Source organism: Bombus vancouverensis, chromosome 15, assembly GCF_051014615.1.
Source record: "Bombus vancouverensis nearcticus chromosome 15, iyBomVanc1_principal, whole genome shotgun sequence".
Lineage (NCBI taxonomy): Eukaryota > Metazoa > Arthropoda > Insecta > Hymenoptera > Apidae > Bombus > Bombus vancouverensis.
Genome location: NC_134925.1, coordinates 2,819,856 through 2,841,256, shown reverse-complemented (window position 1 = coordinate 2,841,256; position 21,401 = coordinate 2,819,856). Strand labels below are relative to the sequence as shown.

The window sequence follows — 21,401 nt, the reverse complement described above, 5'->3', positions numbered from 1 at the left end:
AGTAAAGTACGTATTTGAAACTACGAATTCAATTTTATCGTGTAATAAAATAAGATAAAGTAAATTATTTATATGAGAAATAACATTATATTATTAGTAATAGTTAATTGTTACGGTTCTCATTGTGTTAGCAATGAAATATAGATAAAACTACTACTATTTGTTCATTCGATTCCATAATCTTTACGTTATTTTATCTATTTCTATAATGCGTTGATACATTTATCATCTTTAAGTGAGTACATTGAAGATCACGCGCTTAACAAAATTAAATTTAGAACGATGTAAATATAGAGATACATGTGTTTACGTTTATAGATTATTGAAACTTATACGATATAATCTTTTATTCGTTCATAAAAAATTATAATTTATGATTACGATAAGATTACCAACGGGAAGTAACTGAAAAGTAGAAATACAGATATTTAAAGATTTTAGAAAGAAGACACACGCAAGCATACAGATATTACGATAGTGTGATGTAGACATCTAAAATGAATAATAAAGACGAGCTCTATAGATATCTTGCTCGTCACGTAGTACGAAAAATTCATGGATGTATATGGAGGCTGTGGTAATTGGGCTCGAGCAAATAAGCAATTACTATGTTTTGGCTTGGCAAATATTATAATAACGGGCTAGAGGGGTTAACCAGGTTATCTGGAATATGATCATCGGTTCAGGCGTTTTAGAGAGCGCCAAAACCGGCACCAGCCTGCTGCTCACTTTTATTTCCTTTTTTAATATAGTTGTTTACTCAAGGGAGCTTCGTTACTACCTCCATCAAAACTATGCAAAACTATATTCTTCGTTAATTTATATGTTTTATCTCGTAATCATAAAATCACCGAGGAAATTAGAAATTTCGTTGTTTTTGTATTAAAATACAGATAAATTAAGAATTTCCATTAATTATTTTTATTTCATTTTATGTAACATCTTTTTCTTATTTTTAATTGTACAATATGCTAACATCGTTTGGCAGGACAAAAATAAAACATCCTATATATTAATTTCGAATAAATCGGTATTTTCGGAAATGTACCGGAAGTTACGACCGATGTGTTTAATGCGACTTTAATACCACTTCGGGTTTTCCGCCTATTTTCAGTTTCCTGTCGGCGTTTTCGTTTTATTTACCTTGCGGTGCAATTAGCGGTTTGCCGATTTTCTTTTTGATGGTTAAGCTTATGCATTGCCCTGTGTTTTCGGCATTCTCTAATGTTCCGTGAAATTCTATATCGTTAAATAAGTATACACCTTATTTCCTACTCGTCTTTCACAATTTACTTTTTCAATAATACACGATCTATCCGTGAAACGTTACGTTACACCACATAATAAGTATATATTTTTAAGCACGATATCTTTGAAACCCGTGGAGGAAGGAACTTCGAACGGGTGCTCTTCCACCGAAATTCAAAGGACATTCGCTCGAATAATTTTACTTCCTCCGTCGTATGAATTCGTACGAGTTCCCTCGAGCCTTGTTACACACAAAACTAGGAAAATGAAGTATTGGATCATCCTGGCGATTCCATGTTTCTAACTTCTATGGTTGACTTTGTGATAAATAGCCTGAACTTCGTTCTTGACAAATGAGATCGATTTCACTGCCAACGAAATATATTGTCCGTGAATGTAATACTTTTGATAAGAGCGTAAACTTGCTGAATACAACAGAGTACGAACATACCGATGGATGGATCAAAGCATGTTTGTTTATAACAAGAAATTTTTAATCGACATATAACGATTTGGTTTGTAGATTTCTGAAATATTTCCAATTTCGTGATCGTAATTTGTTAATAATTAGATATTGTTTGTATTTAGGGTGAAAAAGATTTCTCTCGCTGGCCAACTGGTCCCAGGTGTGTACACTGGGAGCGTGGCAGACGCGTGCTTCTCCCCTCTTTAACCTCAGCCGAACGCAGTTGCTTTTACATGCTTCTTCATTCTTTCTATGTATGTATATATTAATATATGTACTATAAAATAATTTAAAATAAATATCACATAGCCTGGGAAATTTCATCTATATTTCAAGAGGATATGAAATCTTTGTAGAAGAAACAGATCCTGAAAGTTATCTGAGATACGAAAACGTTTATTTCACAGACAGATAGGTTAATATCGTTTTCCTGTATATTATTTTTCTATTATATAGTTTAGCCTTTAGATATTTATCTTTTAGATGCAACGTGGATGGAACAAATCAAATTAAAGTACGAAGGAAAAATAGCGTATACTTAGTATCTATTAAACACAGATAAACATAGATCTTTACGATCCAAGTCGCTTTAAGGTTAAATAGAAACGCATAAATCATGGAAGAGATAAAAAGAGAAGAAATTTACACCTTTATAATGCAAATTAATAGCTCTTCCAAGCATTGCTATCGAAGAGAATAATGAGCCTTGTTTTAGACAATTAAGAGAAGAAGAACGTAGAAACTGGCCACGTAAGATTTGCATTTGAGAAAGGTGGTAATTATTTGCAACGGAATAACGCAATTATCAAATTGACCCTCGCACCCTCACATAATTACTCGCGACTTCAGGATTTAAGTGGATAATCATTGGGAATTGGCGAACTGTTCGTTGAACGTTGAAATTTGGCAAGCGTCAGAATGTGGGGCGCCAGGTCGTCAATGCGTACCATGTAATTTATGTTGAATGTATGTATACATCTCACGTGGATACTGGCGGTAGATTTTAACGCTGAATTTCGAATTTATTTTGCGTGAATTTTTCACGATAATCTGTTTCCGCATAAAAATTTCAACCTATCGTAATACGATAATCGTGTCGTGCTTCAATTGCGAAAAGAACAATCGTGTTCCTAGTTAAATTTCTTTATGTTAGTCAAAGAATTAGATTCGTTTAATTTCCTTTATATTTACACGGAAATCTTCTAACGTGTGTATTTTCTACAGGTATCCCTTGTTTTCAAATCTTTACGTATATTTTAATTACACCTATACGTAATTTCAAGACACGTGCACATTTTTCACTTTCAAGATGTTATTTAATATTAATTGGTCGTTATTAAAACAAAGTATCAGAGATTAAGGTTACCGATGAGCGAAAATTGACAGAGTTGGTGTAGTGGCAGCAACCTAACAGTAGGAGGAAAATGAAATTTTACTCTCAATCAGAGAGCCACTCGATCACACAGGAGGGTGCCATATTGTTACGTTCTAACCATTCTCTCTTCTTCTTTATTTCTTTCTTCTTCCATAATCTTTTCCTCTGGTTTGGATCAACTGTTGTTTTACGAGGACTCTTTAGCCTCGGCAGACGGCCCATTGTATCGCTTATTTCAATGCGCGGATTGTTTTCAAAAAGAAAGCACGATTGTTTCATCTTTTCCTTTTTTTTTTTTAGCTTCCTCCTCTTTGATGTTCTGCTATTTACCGATAGTAGCGTATCGAATGTACGGCTATTAAGAGTCTATGAAATTGTTAATGATAGTTTTAGAAAGGAAATGCACGAAATCCTAACTTTCAGCGAGAATCGTAAGACACTTTGTTCTTTAACATCTTGCGAGACAGTTGCGCGATGGTCACTTCTGAAATTTTTTCAATTTCTGCTGTTTGTCGTTTACGTTTCGAGAAATTCTTCAACGAAACGATGGTACAAATCGTTTTTGCCTGTCGTAATACGAATCACTGGAATGGTTCGGGCCACCATGATTTCGAAGCTATTTTCTACGTGGGTCGTTCGAGGCTTCTGGAAATCAATTTTTCCCCTCTGGCGCCAATTAACCAGAATTTTCTCAACTTCGACGTAGGTCCTTTGGTGCATGGTAGTTTCAAACTTTAACTTTGGGAAAGTTAATCGCTCCTTCCGTTTTTCTTTTTCCTCGCTTCAGTTCAGCCAATATAATTTGTCGAATTCATTCTCATGTCCACGTGATCTATTATCGTATCAAGGATGAAAAAACGCATTAAAACAATGCATTTTCTCTTTGGTTATTTCGTACTTGAAATATTTTTGAAATAAATGCTTCGTTTACTTTTATTTTTCATATTATCTTTTATTTTCCAAAGTCTGCTTGAATAGATATAGCAGAGTAATGATATCATAAATCTTAATGAAGCAAAGTTATTAGTAGACACATTCGTAGAAGCATCGTGAATTTATCTGAAGTTTCTAATTTGGCCTTCCATTCAATACGATGGGAAGAATATAATCGGCTTATATACATTTAGTTGACTAAATCCAGGAAAATGTGCCTACTATCTTTTTCTCCTTCTACCTATTTATCTCCTTTTGAACAAATTGATGCACAGTCGTCGCGACGAGACGAAAGTTGCACAAAAGCTTAAATCACGATAGACCGTGGATACCGGCTAGTTAGGAGAGTTTTGATGAATCCTAATCTTGTGAAATATATGCGTGAATAACGAGCCACGACGGCCATGGTGCGTTTGAATTAAAACATATTATCCTTGTCTATCCTACCGACTAATATCTACTAAATGGCGACTAATACCAATCCTATTCATACGGATGATATGCTTCAATGTGACGTTTACTTTTATATACTAGAATGTCATAATCTGACGCCATCCACGCAGCTTCATCATCTTTTAACATATTTAGTATCAGACAGTTAACGTTTAACAGATCAGAGACTCGAGCGAAATCTTTGTAAAACGGAAGAATTCCTTTCTTTTTTCAATTCGATTATTCCTCCCATGCTCTGTTTAACGTTAACTAATTAGAATATAATTGGAATATTTATATAACTTGACTTAATTTAATTTAACTTAATTTATATAACTTAAACGCGATCGTAGTATATGATACGGTAGAAGATAAAAAAGCAAAAGTGTTGGTAGTTCGGTTTCAGTCGAAAGTCGTGGGAACCGTTTTGATAGAATAGGAGAACGAACGACGTAGGAAGGTAGGAGAAGGAAACGAAGAATCTTGGTGGAAGATACAAAAGGGAAAAGAGAAGAAAGGGAAGGAAGGTAAAGCCGAGCAAAGTTTGAACGATGGGATGAGATCGTTGGTTCTGATTCCAAGCAAAAATTCGTGATACAATGCGAGCGTTTTCATTCCAAATAACGTAAATTCAATGTATATCCTGTTTTATTTACGAACTTCGATCAACGACATATCGTTGTATTTAACTACTTGTTCTCTACAACCTGCTTACTCGCAACGTTAAATAAAATTATAATTACAATAAAATTACAGTTGTTTATTCGGAGAAGCATAGAAATTTCAAATAGTAATCATAAAATTGTACGATCATAACGTTATAACAGAATTCCTGTCCAACTTACTAAATACTACGATATAATTTTCGATCGCGTCAAATTATAAATATTTTTCTATCAACGTTCACTCTTTTTTCATTACTCGTAGATACATCGCTTGTCCAGATACTTTTACTTGTTGCATTTTAAATACAGGAAACCGCTTATGCAACGATCGCAATGTTCAAGAAACGACGAATACCGTGTACGTCTTTAGATCTGTTGTGTTCTCGTCATCAGCAAGACCTTTCGATGCGCGATAATTGGAGTCCCGAGAGGAAAGTATTCTTTCTCGTTCCTTGTCGGCTGTAGTTGTTCGTAGTAATTTAGCAGGTAGCGGGACCGCACGTTTCTACGTGGCCATGTTCACCCTCTGTCCTCGGCTCTCTCTTGGACGCCCTCCAACACCCTTTCTACCCATTCCGCGTGTATTTAAAAGCGTTTAAGGGTGCCCTCCAATCTCAAGTGCTCTTCGCCGGATACACAATGGTTCTTGCGTATTATTTGTTGGTGAAATAACATGCTGTCAGTTATGGGGGATATGCTAAATATATAGGGTACGGCTAGAAATTCGAAGGAGAATCGATCGAACTCGTCCTGGTGCTCGAGTGTTGTGCTTCGAGTCACGTTGAACCGGCGCGTTCACGTTTCAGAAGATTTTTATATCGAACGATTCTTTCAAGAGAATCCGCATCAACATGGCTATGGTTGCATTTCGGGCACACGTATTCATGGATCACAGATTCGAACTTTTCTCTTCCTCTTCGTCTTTATTCTTAAGTTGTCAATTCGCATCGTCGAGAAGATACGGAAGATTCTGTCGATCTTCCGATTTCTTTATTTTCTTTCCCGCTATTTGACGATAAAATGAATTCGAAGTAGCAAGGTAAGAGTTTTTCTCTTGGTAAAAGGAATTCGATTTATTTTTATTTTAATGACTATAAGTGTTCTTCTATTTTAGCGATTTGCAATTTATTCATTTGTATAGTTTTGCTGCACAGGCTATGACAGATACGTATATGGACGTCTAAACGGCTGATCAAACGCCGATCAAGAATTTCGCAGTTATAAATTTACTCATGCTCAAGGTTAATCAGTCTTCCGAAAACAAACAGTTCCGCCTCTTCGTTAATTCGTGCATGCTCTCGAAACGATAATCAAATAACGCCGAATCGATCGGACACAGGATACACGTAATTAAAGAGTATGTAATTATGGACTTTATCGAAGACGAGCGGTATTAAGTTATTAGTTATTAATTGCTTTATTAGATTAAGCGACCGAAGATGCGTCGAGAGGCGGAGAATCGGTGGTATAAATTCGCCGTAATCGTTTCCTTCCTCCGCCTTTAAATCGATTAATAGTACAAATAGAAACAATAAATCATATTTTAGTAGAATACCAATTAATTCCTATAGATTGAAATAAACTTTACTATAACAAAAAAAAATATATATGTATATATATAATAATTTAAGTTTACAACTAATAAGCTCAATTAAATAATTTTTATTTTGAGAATTTTTACGACGAGTTTAGTTTTGTAAAATATTAATTCAGTAAAAAATCCGCATAACTAAGTTCACTCGAGCAAGCTTTTGAATTACGAATGACTTAATCTTTAATACTTTAACTGACAGCCAAAATATACGCAGTTAGTTACTATTACCAACCTTTTTCTTGTTTTATACAATTTCCGTACGCAATAAGAGGGAACCGTATCTTGTTAAAGTCCAATCCAGTTAACATTACGGCCTGGTCTGCTATCATCAGATTACAATGTAAAGATACTAAAGGTGGTAAAACGCTGACAGGGTCACGAAACGTGTATTGTGAATTCCTTTAGAGTCGTAACGAGTTGCAAGCGTGGGCGGACGTAAGTGCGAGACACGTTTCACCTTCTACTCTGACGGGATAATTTTCTCTTCTGGCTTATCCCTTCTTCACCGTCCATATCATTCGTTCATCCTTCCAGAGGCATCGTATAAAAGTAGGTAGTCTGATTGCCTAAACCGACGTTTTATTTTTACTACAACTCCGATTCGTTTCTCTCGGCGATAATAACGATCGAACGCGGATTATGTGCGTGAACAATTATTGATCGCGTTTCTGTCTATCGGCCAGCGTCAAATTGTATCGAATCTTTCACAGAATTCTTCCGTTTCCTTTCAATATCTTCGAAACGTGCATTTATTTTAGAAATCATAAATGTAAGTAAGATCGTCGAATAAACGTTACGTCTCTGTTGTTACCAACACGAAAATGTTATTTGATTTGTGGCCGAGAAAGAGTCGTTCGTCTGTAATAAGCGTACCGCCTCTTCCTCAATATATTTGTCTTGATGGCTCAATGCGCACGTGACCGCTCGAGAGCGGCATGACTTTACAATACGACCCTCGAAACGGTTATAGCTGTACCAGCGATGAGAACGTAAAAGGCTGTAAAAACATTCTGGTAACCGGTAGAATAATTCGAAAAGCAGAATGAACGACGATCGCGTACAATTAAGCGTCCCGTTTTACTTCGTTACACGCCTCTTGTCCGCCAACGTTGGCTTTCAGGCGCAACAAGTAAACGCGTTCGATGTAGACAAAATTCAGGAAACAACTTTCAGTTCTGTACTTTTGTTTCATTTTATAGGAAAAAGAAGTTGCGAAAGGGAGACTATTTTTTTCTTTCTTCTCTCCTATGATTTCACTTTTCTTTTCCTTTTTTTCTTTTCTTTTCCTTCGATAAAAAGCGCACAACTGGTATCAGATACTTGCGGGACGCTTGCGAGGCGTGTAATTCTTTCGTGTTACACGCAGACGATTTCACCGCAGTCATCCGCTCCTCGTCCGTGTGTCGTTTTAGTAAGTAGCGGTAAGCTTGTCGGTCCGAGATGGTCCGAAGATAGGATCAAAAGAGGTGAGAGGACCACCCGGTCTATTTAGAATATGAAGAACCATGACATTGGTGTCAGATGTCTCATCGAGAATGTTGACACCTGTAAGCGCTGTTGGAACATTGGAATCAGTGGCAGGTTGTGCGTTAATTTTAACGCACCATGGTAATAGCAGCTGGAACACGACTGTTGATAGAATACGTTCGATATTTACCACTTTCCACATTTACGATTTTTCCACTTTTTCGTTCAATCGCGTAAGAATTATATTTTACGACAATTTTTATCTTATGAATTTATTACAATTATTTACAATTTAACAAAAAAATAACGGAGCCAGAAATTCTTAGTGGTTCAAAAAGTGGTTCTAGATACAGATAAGACATCGTTAAAAATTAGTGGAAATCGTTATCGTCTCCAGAAATTAATCAGTGAGAAAGATCGTTCGAAATGGTGTTACAAATAAATCGCCCTATTAGAATCGCGTGGAACTTCGTACGAAGACGATAACGATCGCTACGAGCTTTCGAGGCTATGCTTTCCGTGAATAAAGCAGAAACTTACTAATGAAGAAGGAACAAAAGTACAACTAAGGCGAAGCTTAGTAAATCTTATCGCGAACCGTCATCCTCTCATTGACTATGCATTCCCAGAGGAAAGCCGTGAATTTTGCCTCGGTATGCTTCAGCTAACTGGAATATCTCACTAGAAGAGGTAGGTGCCACTAAATTTCCTTAAACCTTTTTTCCTCTTTTTTCAAGATTCGGTTCTGATGCCGTTGACAATCTGATCGTACCTATTCCCACGAGAAAAACAGAGATAAAAGTAGAAAAAATGGAAGAAAAAAGAACGCGCGTAGTGCGGTAGAAGAAAAAGGAAAGGTAGAAGCTTGTAATCGTTTGCCGATCTTCGCAGTGTTGTCTCAGAAATGCTCTTCGCACCTATTTTAACGCGCATGTATTATCGAGAGATTGGATCAACAGGTATTTATTTTTCGAACAAAAACTTCCAACGACAGTTCCCGGTTTCTCGTCTAGCATTTTTTCACTGATTCGCATCTCGAGTTATTTGTCGTGTAGGAAAAAAACGTGTTGGAAACGAAACGTATAATGAATTGGCGGCAGGTTGGTTTTAATCGGAAATTACACCGGTTTTTGTTCGATCTGTTACAGGTTACCGAATATCGAACGAATCAAATTACGAATCGATATGATAAACACCAGATACATTTGCCCGATACATTTTTCATCTAAATCCGTTCTAATAAAATTTGACGAATGTTTAAAAAGAACTTTTGTTCGATCGAAAGATCCATACCGCGCAGCGCACTTGTTCAAAGTCTTACGGATATTTGTTTCCGGTATATAAATTATAATACTAAATCGATATAAGGTAAGAACGGAAATTTAAGCAGTTCTCACGAATTAACGAGTAATTCACGATAACGTCTGACGAGACTATCCAAAAACAGCGCCGCCCACATCCGGAGGAGGCATATACTGTTAGTGATGGTGGTGCGATCAGGTTGATCAGTGATCGGTGTAACGCGTCCGTCGGCTTTACCTACTTAACTCGCATTTATCCAGAGTGATCTGAACCTTTATCGTAAATTGGGTCGTCCTTATAAATTCTGTCCGACTTTATAATTTTCGGATAAATATGACTTATGATCGAACAGCGTGCGAACTGGCACATGCACAATGCGAACGAAAAGAGTAGAAAATTATACTTAATAAAATTACATACTCTCGTACAGTTTGTAATATCTAATGCTTGTAACGTATTATTCGATATGCATTAGGCTTGCGTAACATTAACATCATCGTGTATATTATGCACGAATATCTCGCGTATCGCGTTTCAATTACTACGTAATACCTGTAGTCTTATTTTTTATTCATATATTTTTACGTTCGTTCAGGTTTATTTTATTTATCCTTTTCAGGTTCTCGATACATCGAAATCGAATCGAACCGCTTTTGATCTTCGAATTAACGTGGTGGACGGACGAATGATAGCGTGATTTGGCATAATCACGAGCATTAGTAGTGAAAATATAGTTGCACCTATTACGAGGATTTGCAGGTAAAGGGTAGTGAGAAGGTGGGCCAACAGGGCAGGGTGAATAAGGCGCTCGAGCCTACGCGGGTCGCTTTTTCGAGGGAGGACGAGCCATATGGGGAGCATACGGTAAGCAGGCTGCTGCACCCGCTGCCTCGAGGGTTTAATCTACCTACCGTCCGCCAAATTACCATCCGAGGAAATCGTGTATCCTCGAAAGATCGCTGTGACGACGTTTCCGTTATTACTGACTTTACTGCATAAGAATGGGTATCACGAGGCCCATTAGTTTAGCAAAAGAACACTCGACTTTATTTCTACTTATCAATACGCTATATGTCCATCGATGGATTTAAAATTTGTTTACAGGCGAAATAAAGTCCGATCCGTTCTTGTAAAATACGGCAAAAGATAAGAAATACCGTGTTCCGTCGTCGTTGTTGTCTTTATATTATGGTTCTGTGTAAAGACTTGGCTTTTTTAATTCGATTCTTTCGGTTTTCGTCGAAGAAAAGCAGACACTGTCTAGTAGACATTCCCGGGTTTTGTCTCTCGCTTGCCAACTGTCCCAGGTGTACGTGTCTGAGGATGAAGGCAAAAGGCCCAAGAAGACTCGAGGCGTGTGGCTGGCGCGTGCTGCTAGTCCCCGATTCCGTTTCCCCGCCCTTAAGTTGCTTCCGATCGTTGTCTGCCATAATCAGCATCACCACTGCCGCCGCCACCACCACCTCAACAGCTACGGTCACGCTTTTTAAATACGCGAAGCGAGCTTTCATGCCTTCATACCCACGGAAATCGTATCGTATTTCCTCCCTTCTTTTCTTATTTCGTTCTTATTTTCTTCGCTCTCCAAGCCTTATTATTCGTCATAATCACAATTCCACGTTTATTTCGTTCGTAAAATCTATTAAACAATTTTTTTTGGTTTTATATCAAAGATGTTTCGATCGAATGCTTACGTTCTACACGTCGATATTCGTTGACATATTTCTTGGAATATTAGTTTGATAGATTTTATGGGGAAAATGAATGGAATAAACCGATGGTAAGGGAAATAGAATCGTCGTTGATCGCTTTGACGAAACTGTTTATATATAACAGAAGTGGAAATTTGTGTTATTCGTGCTCGAACATTATTATGGAAATTTGAAATGTAAGTTGTTTGTTCCTTTCGGCGGTAAATTTGCATAAACACGGTGATTTTCGAACCAACCAGAAGATGATATAACGCTAATTTGCAACTTTTAACTATTCACTTTTCACCGTCACGAATATTTTTCTCTTCTAAGCTATTCTAACCGAAATACCTTGTTTAACGTAAAATTCGTTATCGTCGCGAATTAATTAAAAATATCCCGATACACGTAACTATCGTAGTAACGTCTATCGATATAATAATATTCGTATGGAAAGGTAAAGCCTTTTGTCAATTTCCACAAACAGACCTGCCATTGTGAAGCGTTGTTAGGTAAAATGGATTTCTTAAAATATTGTGGGAAAAAAGAAAATAGGAGGAATAGACGGTGAAGAAAAGAGAAGAAAGGTACACGTTTTAAGTACTAATTTGTAACATTCTGAAAGTTTGCAAGAATGAATTGTATGGCACGCGAGGCTATACGCCAACGTTTTTTTCCATCTGACACGGTAGATTATTGGCAAGAGCGGCTTCTTTGATAATTCCTAAGGCGCGTTAGCATTTCTATGGCGTTGAATTGCTTTGGTCCGTTTTACTGAAGCGCCAAAAATCGTTGGTATCGCGTCACCATTGTGTTACGTTTGTTGGACACGTTGGCCTGTTTAACCATTTATCTCGTCATTGACGTTAATCAGAGCGATTTCGGCTTCGGCAGAGATCTTCTGCAAGGATCCATATAATTTGGTTTGTCACGCTTATACGTAATATGATCGATGCACGTGTACATGCGAACAGAGTATCCTATATTCCTATTTATCGATACAAATATACCAAGAAATTATTCCAATTAATTTCCTAATAATCTGTTCGATAACGAATTTATCCTAGTCACTCGCTTTTCTTCTTTTCTTCGTCGACGTTTCCCAAATTTTTAATACGTTTTTAATCGCCGATTCTTCCTTGCTACTTAATCTTCTACTAAAAACCGTGACTGCCCTTCGGTATAATTATTAAGTATTCTCCAAAACCTGGAAACCAGGTTACCCATCGCAACGATTTTAATCTAAAAACGAGGGTTTTATGGGCTCAGATGAAGCTGGGCATAGATATATGCTACGGAAATAGATACCATGAAATCTCATAGGATCCAAATAGCGTTCCCTTTGCGTTTTACCTACGTTTAGGGTTAAAATCCGTTTTTAGGGAAGGAAATTTGACAAACAGTCGAAGGGGCGGTAACGTGAAAATATATTTTTCTATAAACTTTTGTTTCTTTGGTCGAATGGTCCGATCTGGTTCACCCGTGCGATAGTGGGCATTCTATGTAATTCTATAGTAATATGCTGATATTGTTTAGAGTAATTTTCTTAATATATTATTCCGATCGTATCGATAGAATATATTTTAATAATGTTATTGAAATCTATGTAAATTTCAGTCTATCATAATTTTATAATTTTCATACTGGACAAAATTATATATAATAAAAGATTAAGTAATTAAAATTGATCGTAACACACTTTACTGCTATTATGCGAATCTAACGTAACATAAATACGATAATCTTAGGTAATAAACGGTGCATTCCATTCATCTCGTATCGAATCTTTGAAAACTACTGTAGTAGTAGTAAGTAATGTTTTTATATTCAGGACCACACAGGTAGCCAAGGCATATTAACTTCTGCATGCAGATTCTACCAACAATCAATGGTAACGCTATATTCAATTTTTATACTGAATATTAAGCAGCATCGTATCATGTTACCGGTAACTGCTTCAATCCTTATCCGAATTTTATATTCTCACGATCAAAGTTGGCAAAGACAATTACGATGTTCTCAATCATATTTATCAATTTGAAATTATCGACCATATTCGAAATTACATTGTCGATTTCTATGTATTACTATATCGTTTAAACAAATAGACACAAGGTTCTCGTTTATACGTAATATGTATAGTCTTTGCTCCACTACTCTGTATTTTCTTTTTCTTTCTTCTTCTTTTTTTTTTCGCTCAGAGATTCAACGGAGTTCAGGTATCCGGCGCGTAGAAAAATTTTAACGCGTTTACGACTGACCGTCACGGCGGAAAATCCTTTGAAACATCGACTGTCGTAATTACGAGCGACTTATAACAGTGTGGTAACCCCTTCATTTGTGAACTATGATAAACTGTTGCTCATCTACGGTTCCGAGATTTGCCTCCATGATTTATGCTAATACAATGGACCTACCTCAAAGTATCTTCTACTAAACGCTCTATTAGGCTTAAGTTAATTACGAGACTACCTTCTTGTGGGTTGGCTCGACGCGATCGTTACCATATTACGATACATATATTACGCCCTTAACGATGCCAACCGCTTTTGCATTAAATTTGGACAAGCGACGATCACAAAAAGCATAGAATTTTTTTTTTTGTTACTGTCAACGCGTTTATATCTGTTGAGGTTGACTGATAGAGGAAGTGGATGAATTTGTAATAGACAAATATATTGAAATAAGTATAAGTATAAGTACAGGTATAGCGTACACTGATCCTGATCCTCACCTTTTCAGCGTTACAATACAATAGAACTTGTAATGGAAAAATATATTGAAATAAGTATAGGTATAAGTACAGGTATAGAGTACACCGATCCTGATCCTCACCTTTTCAGCGTTACAATACAATAGAACTTGTAATGGAAAAATATATTGAAATAAGTATAGGTATAAATACAGGTATAGCGTACGCTGATACTGATCCTCACCTTTTCAGTGTTACAATACAATAGAACTTGTAATGGAAAAATATATTGAAATAAGTATAGCTATAAGTACAGGTATAGCGTACGCTGATACTGATCCTCACTTTTTCAGTGTTACAGTACAATAGAACTTGTAATGGAAAAATATATTGAAATAAGTATAGGTATAAGTACAGGTATAGAGTACACCGATCCTGATCCTCACCTTTTCAGCGTTACAATACAATAGAACTTGTAATGGAAAAATATATTAAAATAAGTATAGCTATAAGTACAGGTATAGCGTACACTGATACTGATCCTCACCTTTTCAGCGTTACAATACAATAGAACTTGTAATGGAAAAATATATTGAAATAAGTATAGGTATAAGTACAGGTATAGCGTACACTGATACTGATCCTCACCTTTTCAGCGTTACAATACAATAGAACTTGTAATGGAAAAATATATTGAAATAAGTATAGGTATAAGTACAGGTATAGAGTACACCGATCCTGATCCTCGCCTTTTCAGCGTTACAATACAATAGAACTTGTAATGGAAAAATATATTGAAATAAGTATAGCTATAAGTACAGGTATAGAGTACACCGATCCTGATCCTCACCTTTTCAGCGTTACAATACAATAGAACTTGTAATGGAAAAATATATTGAAATAAGTATAGCTATAAGTACAGGTATAGCGTACGCTGATACTGATCCTCACCTTTTCAGCGTTACAATACAATAGAACTTGTAATGGAAAAATATATTGAAATAAGTATAGGTATAAGTACAGGTATAGAGTACACCGATCCTGATCCTCACCTTTTCAGTGTTGCAATACAATAGAATTATGATAGGGAGCACGTTGATATATTTATAGCCTAGGACATTAGCAAGAAGTTAATCTTGGTGTGTACCTCTAGCTGAAGGCTACAAGAGACAACAATAGAAATCTACTTATAGCTCCTTTTGTTTCTAGACCTTGTAACCCAAAACAAAATTTATATTCAAGGGCACAATAATATGGACCTCTCCTTACTTTCAATGTTTTCACTAAATCCTATTCTCTTCGTAACAGCGATCTCCAGATTACGGGTATACAAAAGAAAAGGTTTAAGGGTTTTCTTCAAGTAATTACTACAACAATATCATTCAAGGGATAACGGCAATAAGTATCGCTATTTTTCTATCACGATATTTAAAATATTGCCTTCTAAAATATTATTTACGAGATGAGTTGTAGATTACCATAGAAGTAGCTAAAGTTAAGATATGTAAATTTAATACGTAGAACATTTTGACCACCAACGAATCTATTGTTGTCTTGCGACCACGATTATGGACAATAACTTCATTTTCTTCTGGCTCCAGGTTCTGTTACTTGTCGGCGTTTGAACATACCGACACGCCGCCTAGTTATTTGAGCACCCTCCGATATACCATTTCCAGAGCGTAATCGCTAATCACTCGTCCGATTTCAAAGAAAGGGACAAAGTCACAAATAAAGACTAGTTTCGAACGTTACTTCGGTTTTGGGATGCGCCGCTTCGACCACCGAAGCTCTATATAACTACGCTTGTTGGCTGATTTTACGGTTTCTACGAAACTACGTTCCCTCTCCAAGGAAATCGCAATTTTCGTCCTTTAACAAAATTTAGAACGTTCTTATGCAAGCGTTACTTAATACCATATGCTCAATATACGTGTTTAGATACACGCGCACTACCGATGACAAATTTTCAAGCGCTAACGTTATCAAGACATTTACCATTTGCCATTAGCGCCGATGTTTCTTTCAAGAATCAAAGTTTCGTCCTTTAACAATCGTAATATTTCTAAATCTTCCGTCATGGTGTAATTTCAAAACGGAGTACCTGCGAAAAGAACGAGAGGCGATCGATAGCAACCTCGAAGAGAGGAATGTGAATTTTCGGATGAAAAGTTTTCCAAATTATCGCGTAAATCATTGAATATTACCCACTGACGCGCGTGAACATTGTTAAATATCTGACAGAATTTGTAAAAATTGTAAAAGCCAGATCTTCGAAGTTTACCGTTTCTTAGATGAAACAGGAGGATGCGGTTTTCATCTCGCCTTTCAAGGAGTAAGCCGGGCGGTTCATAATAGTCGATGATGCTTAAACACGAATAGCGGCGGGACGACGTCGGGCCAGCCTGGAAGGACAAAATGAGGAATTCGAAAGCGGAACCGGATAATGTGGTAATTGTATTCTGGGAATCAGTTCGGCACGCACTCCTTAACAAGCTTCGACGCGGCTCCCCTGTCTGGCTCTAGACACGGCAAGTTGAACAGCATAGACGAACGGTCAGTTCGTTGTGGTATACAATACTCGGATCTATCTTTTTGATAGCGCGTGATTTCTTTTCGGAAGCACAGGTGTCAGAGTCACGGCTGTCACGTCCGAGCTGATCAATTATCATCAAGAGCTCGTTTTGCTAACACGACTCGCTAACTTGTCATCTGTCATGATTTTCAGGAAACGGTTATTGCGATTCAAGGATATGAAAAATATACCAATTATGGATGCTGTTTTTTTAACAATTCTATTTTCACGCGGTAGCGCCTGTCGACTATCTTTAATCGTAGAAAAATGGATCGATCGATGTTATCACGACGACTTTGTTTTCTACATTCCTAACTCTGCTCGTAATACGATAGATAAGATTTCAACATAAACTTGAGACCTATTGGGAAATTGACATTGTTACAGCAAGACAAAATAATCGTTACGATGATGTAATAGAATACAATAACAGGGCGATAAGCGAATGAAATAAATGTTAAAAATCATAGATAAATGTGTCTATGTAATGAATTTATTAATATCGAATAATAAATCATTCCACGATCTTTCTTCTGAAATTTTTATCCCAGAATTTCAGCTCAGAAATCGATCAATCGTTCTGGCCAATTTCGAACGTGAATACTCCTCTCGATGAATTATTAATAAGACGGAAAATGTTAAGAAACGAAAGGGAAAATGGGAGGAGAAGAATAGCGAATGAGATGAAACAAATGATAATTAGTCGATCTCCAAGCCTGCATTCCTCGTTATTTAGCCTGTCTGCGAAAGTTTACATCTCTATTTCCAAATACATATTCATTGAATATATCTATGTGTATTCTATATAGATATCGTTTAGAGTCAACTTCGTGGAGGGTCAGACGAATAGCGTCATACGGTGCTCTCATAAATTACCACTAGTCGGATAACATGTTATTTGCCACTGAGCTTACAAATGAGTGCACTTTGTATTTAATTACTCGACTCACGCCCAGGGCGCATCCTCATGACGGGCCTACCTCAGATCATTTTTACCCAAGGAATATCCCTTCTGTCGATCCATTTTTCCTTTCTCACACTTTCTTCTCTTCCCTCCTCTTCGCTTACTACCTTATCGAATCTTCACCTCGTTTCCTTTTTTTTTTTTATATATCTTTTTTCCATATTTTATTCCTCGTAAGCAATATGATTAATCGCGGCAATTAATAATTACGTTCTTTAGTTCTACCGAAGAATGGTATTTTACGATGTATTTCGTCTCTAGAAATACTTTTTGTAGTATTTTTATTCTTAACTTTTGTCGATTATTTCTTCTTCCTCGCGGAGTAACAATTGGCGATGTTATTTATTTAACGAGTTCGTTTTTCGTTCGACCAAGGGTAATTAATAGAAAAATCGAGAATTCTTTGGCAAGATTTTGACAAGCAAAGACAGGATGAGTGGGTTGAACTGATGCACCGACGGGGTGAGCAGGTAAGCAAAAAGGTGAAAACAAAAGGCAGAAGGCAGAGGTAATGCTGTTGGTGAATAGAGTAAGGATAGACACAGACAAGCGTACATTTCGTAGCCCTAATTATTGGTTCCGTCCCAGTTCCGTTCTGGAACAAGAATATAATAAATGGAAGCAATCAATTTTTAAATTACATCCCAATTCGACGGAAGAATATTCTCGCGTGAAAATGGCGAAGATAGTTAGATGTAAAAAGGAATGTATTCTGCATCGATTAATTTTAATTATATACATTTTTCGTTAACTTTCTCGTAAACACGTTGAGACACTTGATGCCTGACAAAAGACTTTATGTTATATTAGGTCGTCCGAAAAGTGTCTTTCTTTTACAGACACGTCTATTACAACGATGTATCTTTATACAAACATGAAACCTAATCTGTCGAACGTTGTGACATTTATCTTGATAGAACAAAAATCATACGTAATTCGATAAAATAATATGAAATGGAAAATATTGTGCATCCATTATTTCCTTATAAAACGAAAGAAACTTTGCGGACGACCTAATATCGTATTCAACACCGCGTTAGGGTAACATTTCGTCTGCATCTTTTTCCAATCAATTTACAAGATCGAATTCTGTTTCGTAAGAGCGCCAACGTGGCAATAACATGTTTCTCTTACAATTGCCTTTACGGTAAGTTATGCTAATGAAGAGAAGTTAGGGAAGTTACGCTGACCTTGAAAGACGATGTTTCCCGTTACTAAAAAAGTTGAGAGGTCTCCGATCGCGTGGTTGTTCTCGTTAAAAGTACGAAAAGTACCAAAGGTTTTCGAGCAAAGGATTATCGTGTCGCTACTTAGGAAGAATTTTAAGGCAATGACGGGACGATCCCGAAATCCAAGACGGCTGTGTCCGAAGGGAATGACAGAGATCGGGTTGCTTCGGACCACCTTCGTGCTCGCCGCAAACTTTATCCTACCTGTTTTCGCTAATTGAGCGAGTAAAAATGTAACTGGACCTTACGCCCCTGAGGTATTTGCACCCTTTTGAAGATACGATCCGTTCTTTTCCCAAGATTTTGCGCTGGACCGCGTTCCTCGTTCCACAATCGCTTCAACCGATCGGTTTACCCGGTCAGATTGCTTGAACGTGTACTCCAAATTACCATTATTTATTTAAATAACTTGGTATTATTCACACGGAATAATATTCCGTCATTTTCTTATCTGATTCTCCACTTGCCCTTACGTTTCGTTAAAAAATAGCATTGTACGGTTTATACAAGTATATTCATCGAAGTATAGATCATACTGCGACACGTATTAAATTATCCGAGTATTCGTTGATCCTCAACATCGAGATACGCGTGAATCCTCTACGACGAGAATTAAACAGAAAAATATGTAACTTAATATAGTAGCCACGAAATCGATAATATTTAAAAATACTAGGGGACATAATACAACTCGTAAATCACATTGCGTCGTCAAGGATCGAATCTCGTTACATTAAGCATGTTTTATTATTATTATTATTCGTTGAATATCATTTTTCGTGTGTTCGACCTCACTTTTTAATACCATCGCAAATTATCAACCAGGTATCTCAATAACAGATAATTTCGGTGCATCGTGATCAAAGAGACTCTCGCGTCTGTGTTTACCGTGAATCCTAAGTAAATGATATAAACTTGTACGTGATATGCATTGAATGGAGTTCGTATATGATCACGCACGCACTTACATATGTATTAGTATTAATACATACGTATGTCACCGAAGGGCCAGGTAATAGCCGTGCGATTTTATACGTGATCGTATAGGATGGAGGCGCCGATGCCACCTGTTACGCTAGCCGTTCGCATACTCGGGGCTGGTTGGCTTTACCTCACCGCAGAAATGGTGGGGACCGACGGCGAGTTTTCATTGGTCAGGCGGCACGTGCTGCACGAGGGTGCCTCGCTCCAAAAACGCATAAATCCCCCGGCGGTGTACCAGCCGACTTTAGAATCACCCCGACAGCGGAGTCGGCGTGCGTGCATCATAAACTGCTCTATAGAATCACATACACGCACATCGTAATCAATAAAAAGAGCTTGTTTCGCAACTGGTGTTTCCGTGAAAATACAGTGGAAATTCAGTGAAGAGATCGCACAGAGTAAGAGGCCCGCTTATCGACCCTACCGATCCAGTGAGGAGTTTCCATTTCCAAATTCTGTGTTCTATTTCGATTCAGAAATTGCCGGCATGGAACTGCAGGAGATGTTTCGATACGGATATATGTTCCCACCGAGAGAGGACGAGGTCGTATCCTGCACGTATCTGGATTTACCGAGCTACGCTTATTCCAAGAGCAAGTCTGATCTTCCACCAGTAAGCAGCATCAGCATACCGCAGTGCATCGTGTACGACGGAAATCGCAGCGATGGCTGGCACACGCCGAGTCCAACGGCAAGTTTACGATCGGTTAGTCCTGCCACAACTTTGTCCGTGTCGTCAGAGCCTGACACGATAAGTACTCCGGTTACGTACCGTTTATTAGGCTCGATGGAGGAACTGAACAAGAGGTACGCTACGAAGAGGAGCCTCGCTACGATCAACAGCGAGGCAACGCAACACGCTATGAACATGATCGATCTGACGGAGGAAGTAAACAGTATGGACGCGGATACCGATGGAACCGCGGATCCTGAGGCTGAAACGGAGCACGAAAAGGCGCAGTCGTCTCGAGGCAGTGTCATCAGCAACTCCAGCAGTTTCTCAGACAGAATCGTAGACGCTGACAGCGAGGACGATGCCGAAATGAGCGACAGTCCCGATCACATAGGATCCGAGATCGATGGAAACGGGAACAATCGAAACGTGGTGAGAAGGAGAGGTAAATACGTTAGCTCGACGATCGTGAGGAAACGCAGACTGGCGGCGAACGCCAGAGAACGGAGAAGAATGCAGAACCTGAATAAAGCGTTCGATAGATTGAGAGCGTATCTTCCGTCTTTGGGTAACGACCGGCAGCTCTCGAAATACGAAACGCTTCAAATGGCACAGTCTTACATCACGGCATTGTACGATTTGTTGCAATAACATTTTTTCCTCTTTTTCTTTTTTTTTTTTTTTTTTTAAGATTTCGCTGAAGATCGTGTTAGTCAACGAACTGGTAAAGTCGGTCGTTGAAATTGAACGAAAGTGTTTAGTGGAATTAACCGGAGGACCGAAATAGTTGAATTTTGGCTTGTGTATAGAAAAGATGTTTCGTCCAAATGTACGAGATATGAATTACGTTTACATTGTTTAGTCGAATTATAGGAATTGTGTTTGAAACGTAGGAACGATCCATTATCATTTTCTTGTAGATATTTACAGCTGTAATTACAGAATATCATTTCAGTTATCCGATGATTCTTATAACTGCGTACCATTCACTCGTTTATCTTTTGTAAAACGATATTGGCCATCGTCTTATAGTTTATATTTTTTAGTATTATTATCGTAATATTTATCATGCGAAACGTAACGATGCGAGAAAGGTTTAGACACGCATTCC

General features: G+C 37.6%; 1 protein-coding gene across 1 annotated transcript; it reads left to right on the top strand.

The window, feature by feature from the left end:
- The first annotated feature begins 20,104 nt into the window (after nt 1-20,104).
- Nucleotides 20,105-21,401, top strand: ato (atonal). Its single transcript, XM_033347474.2, has one exon. It carries the CDS (start codon nt 20,105-20,107, stop codon nt 20,939-20,941), a length of 837 nt encoding a protein of 278 aa, XP_033203365.1. The 3' UTR covers nt 20,942-21,401.

What these genes read in the sequence shown, in the direction of transcription:
- ato (XM_033347474.2), top strand. Translation starts at nt 20,105, where the DNA reads ATGGAACTGCAGGAGATGTTTCGATACGGATATATGTTCCCACCGAGA.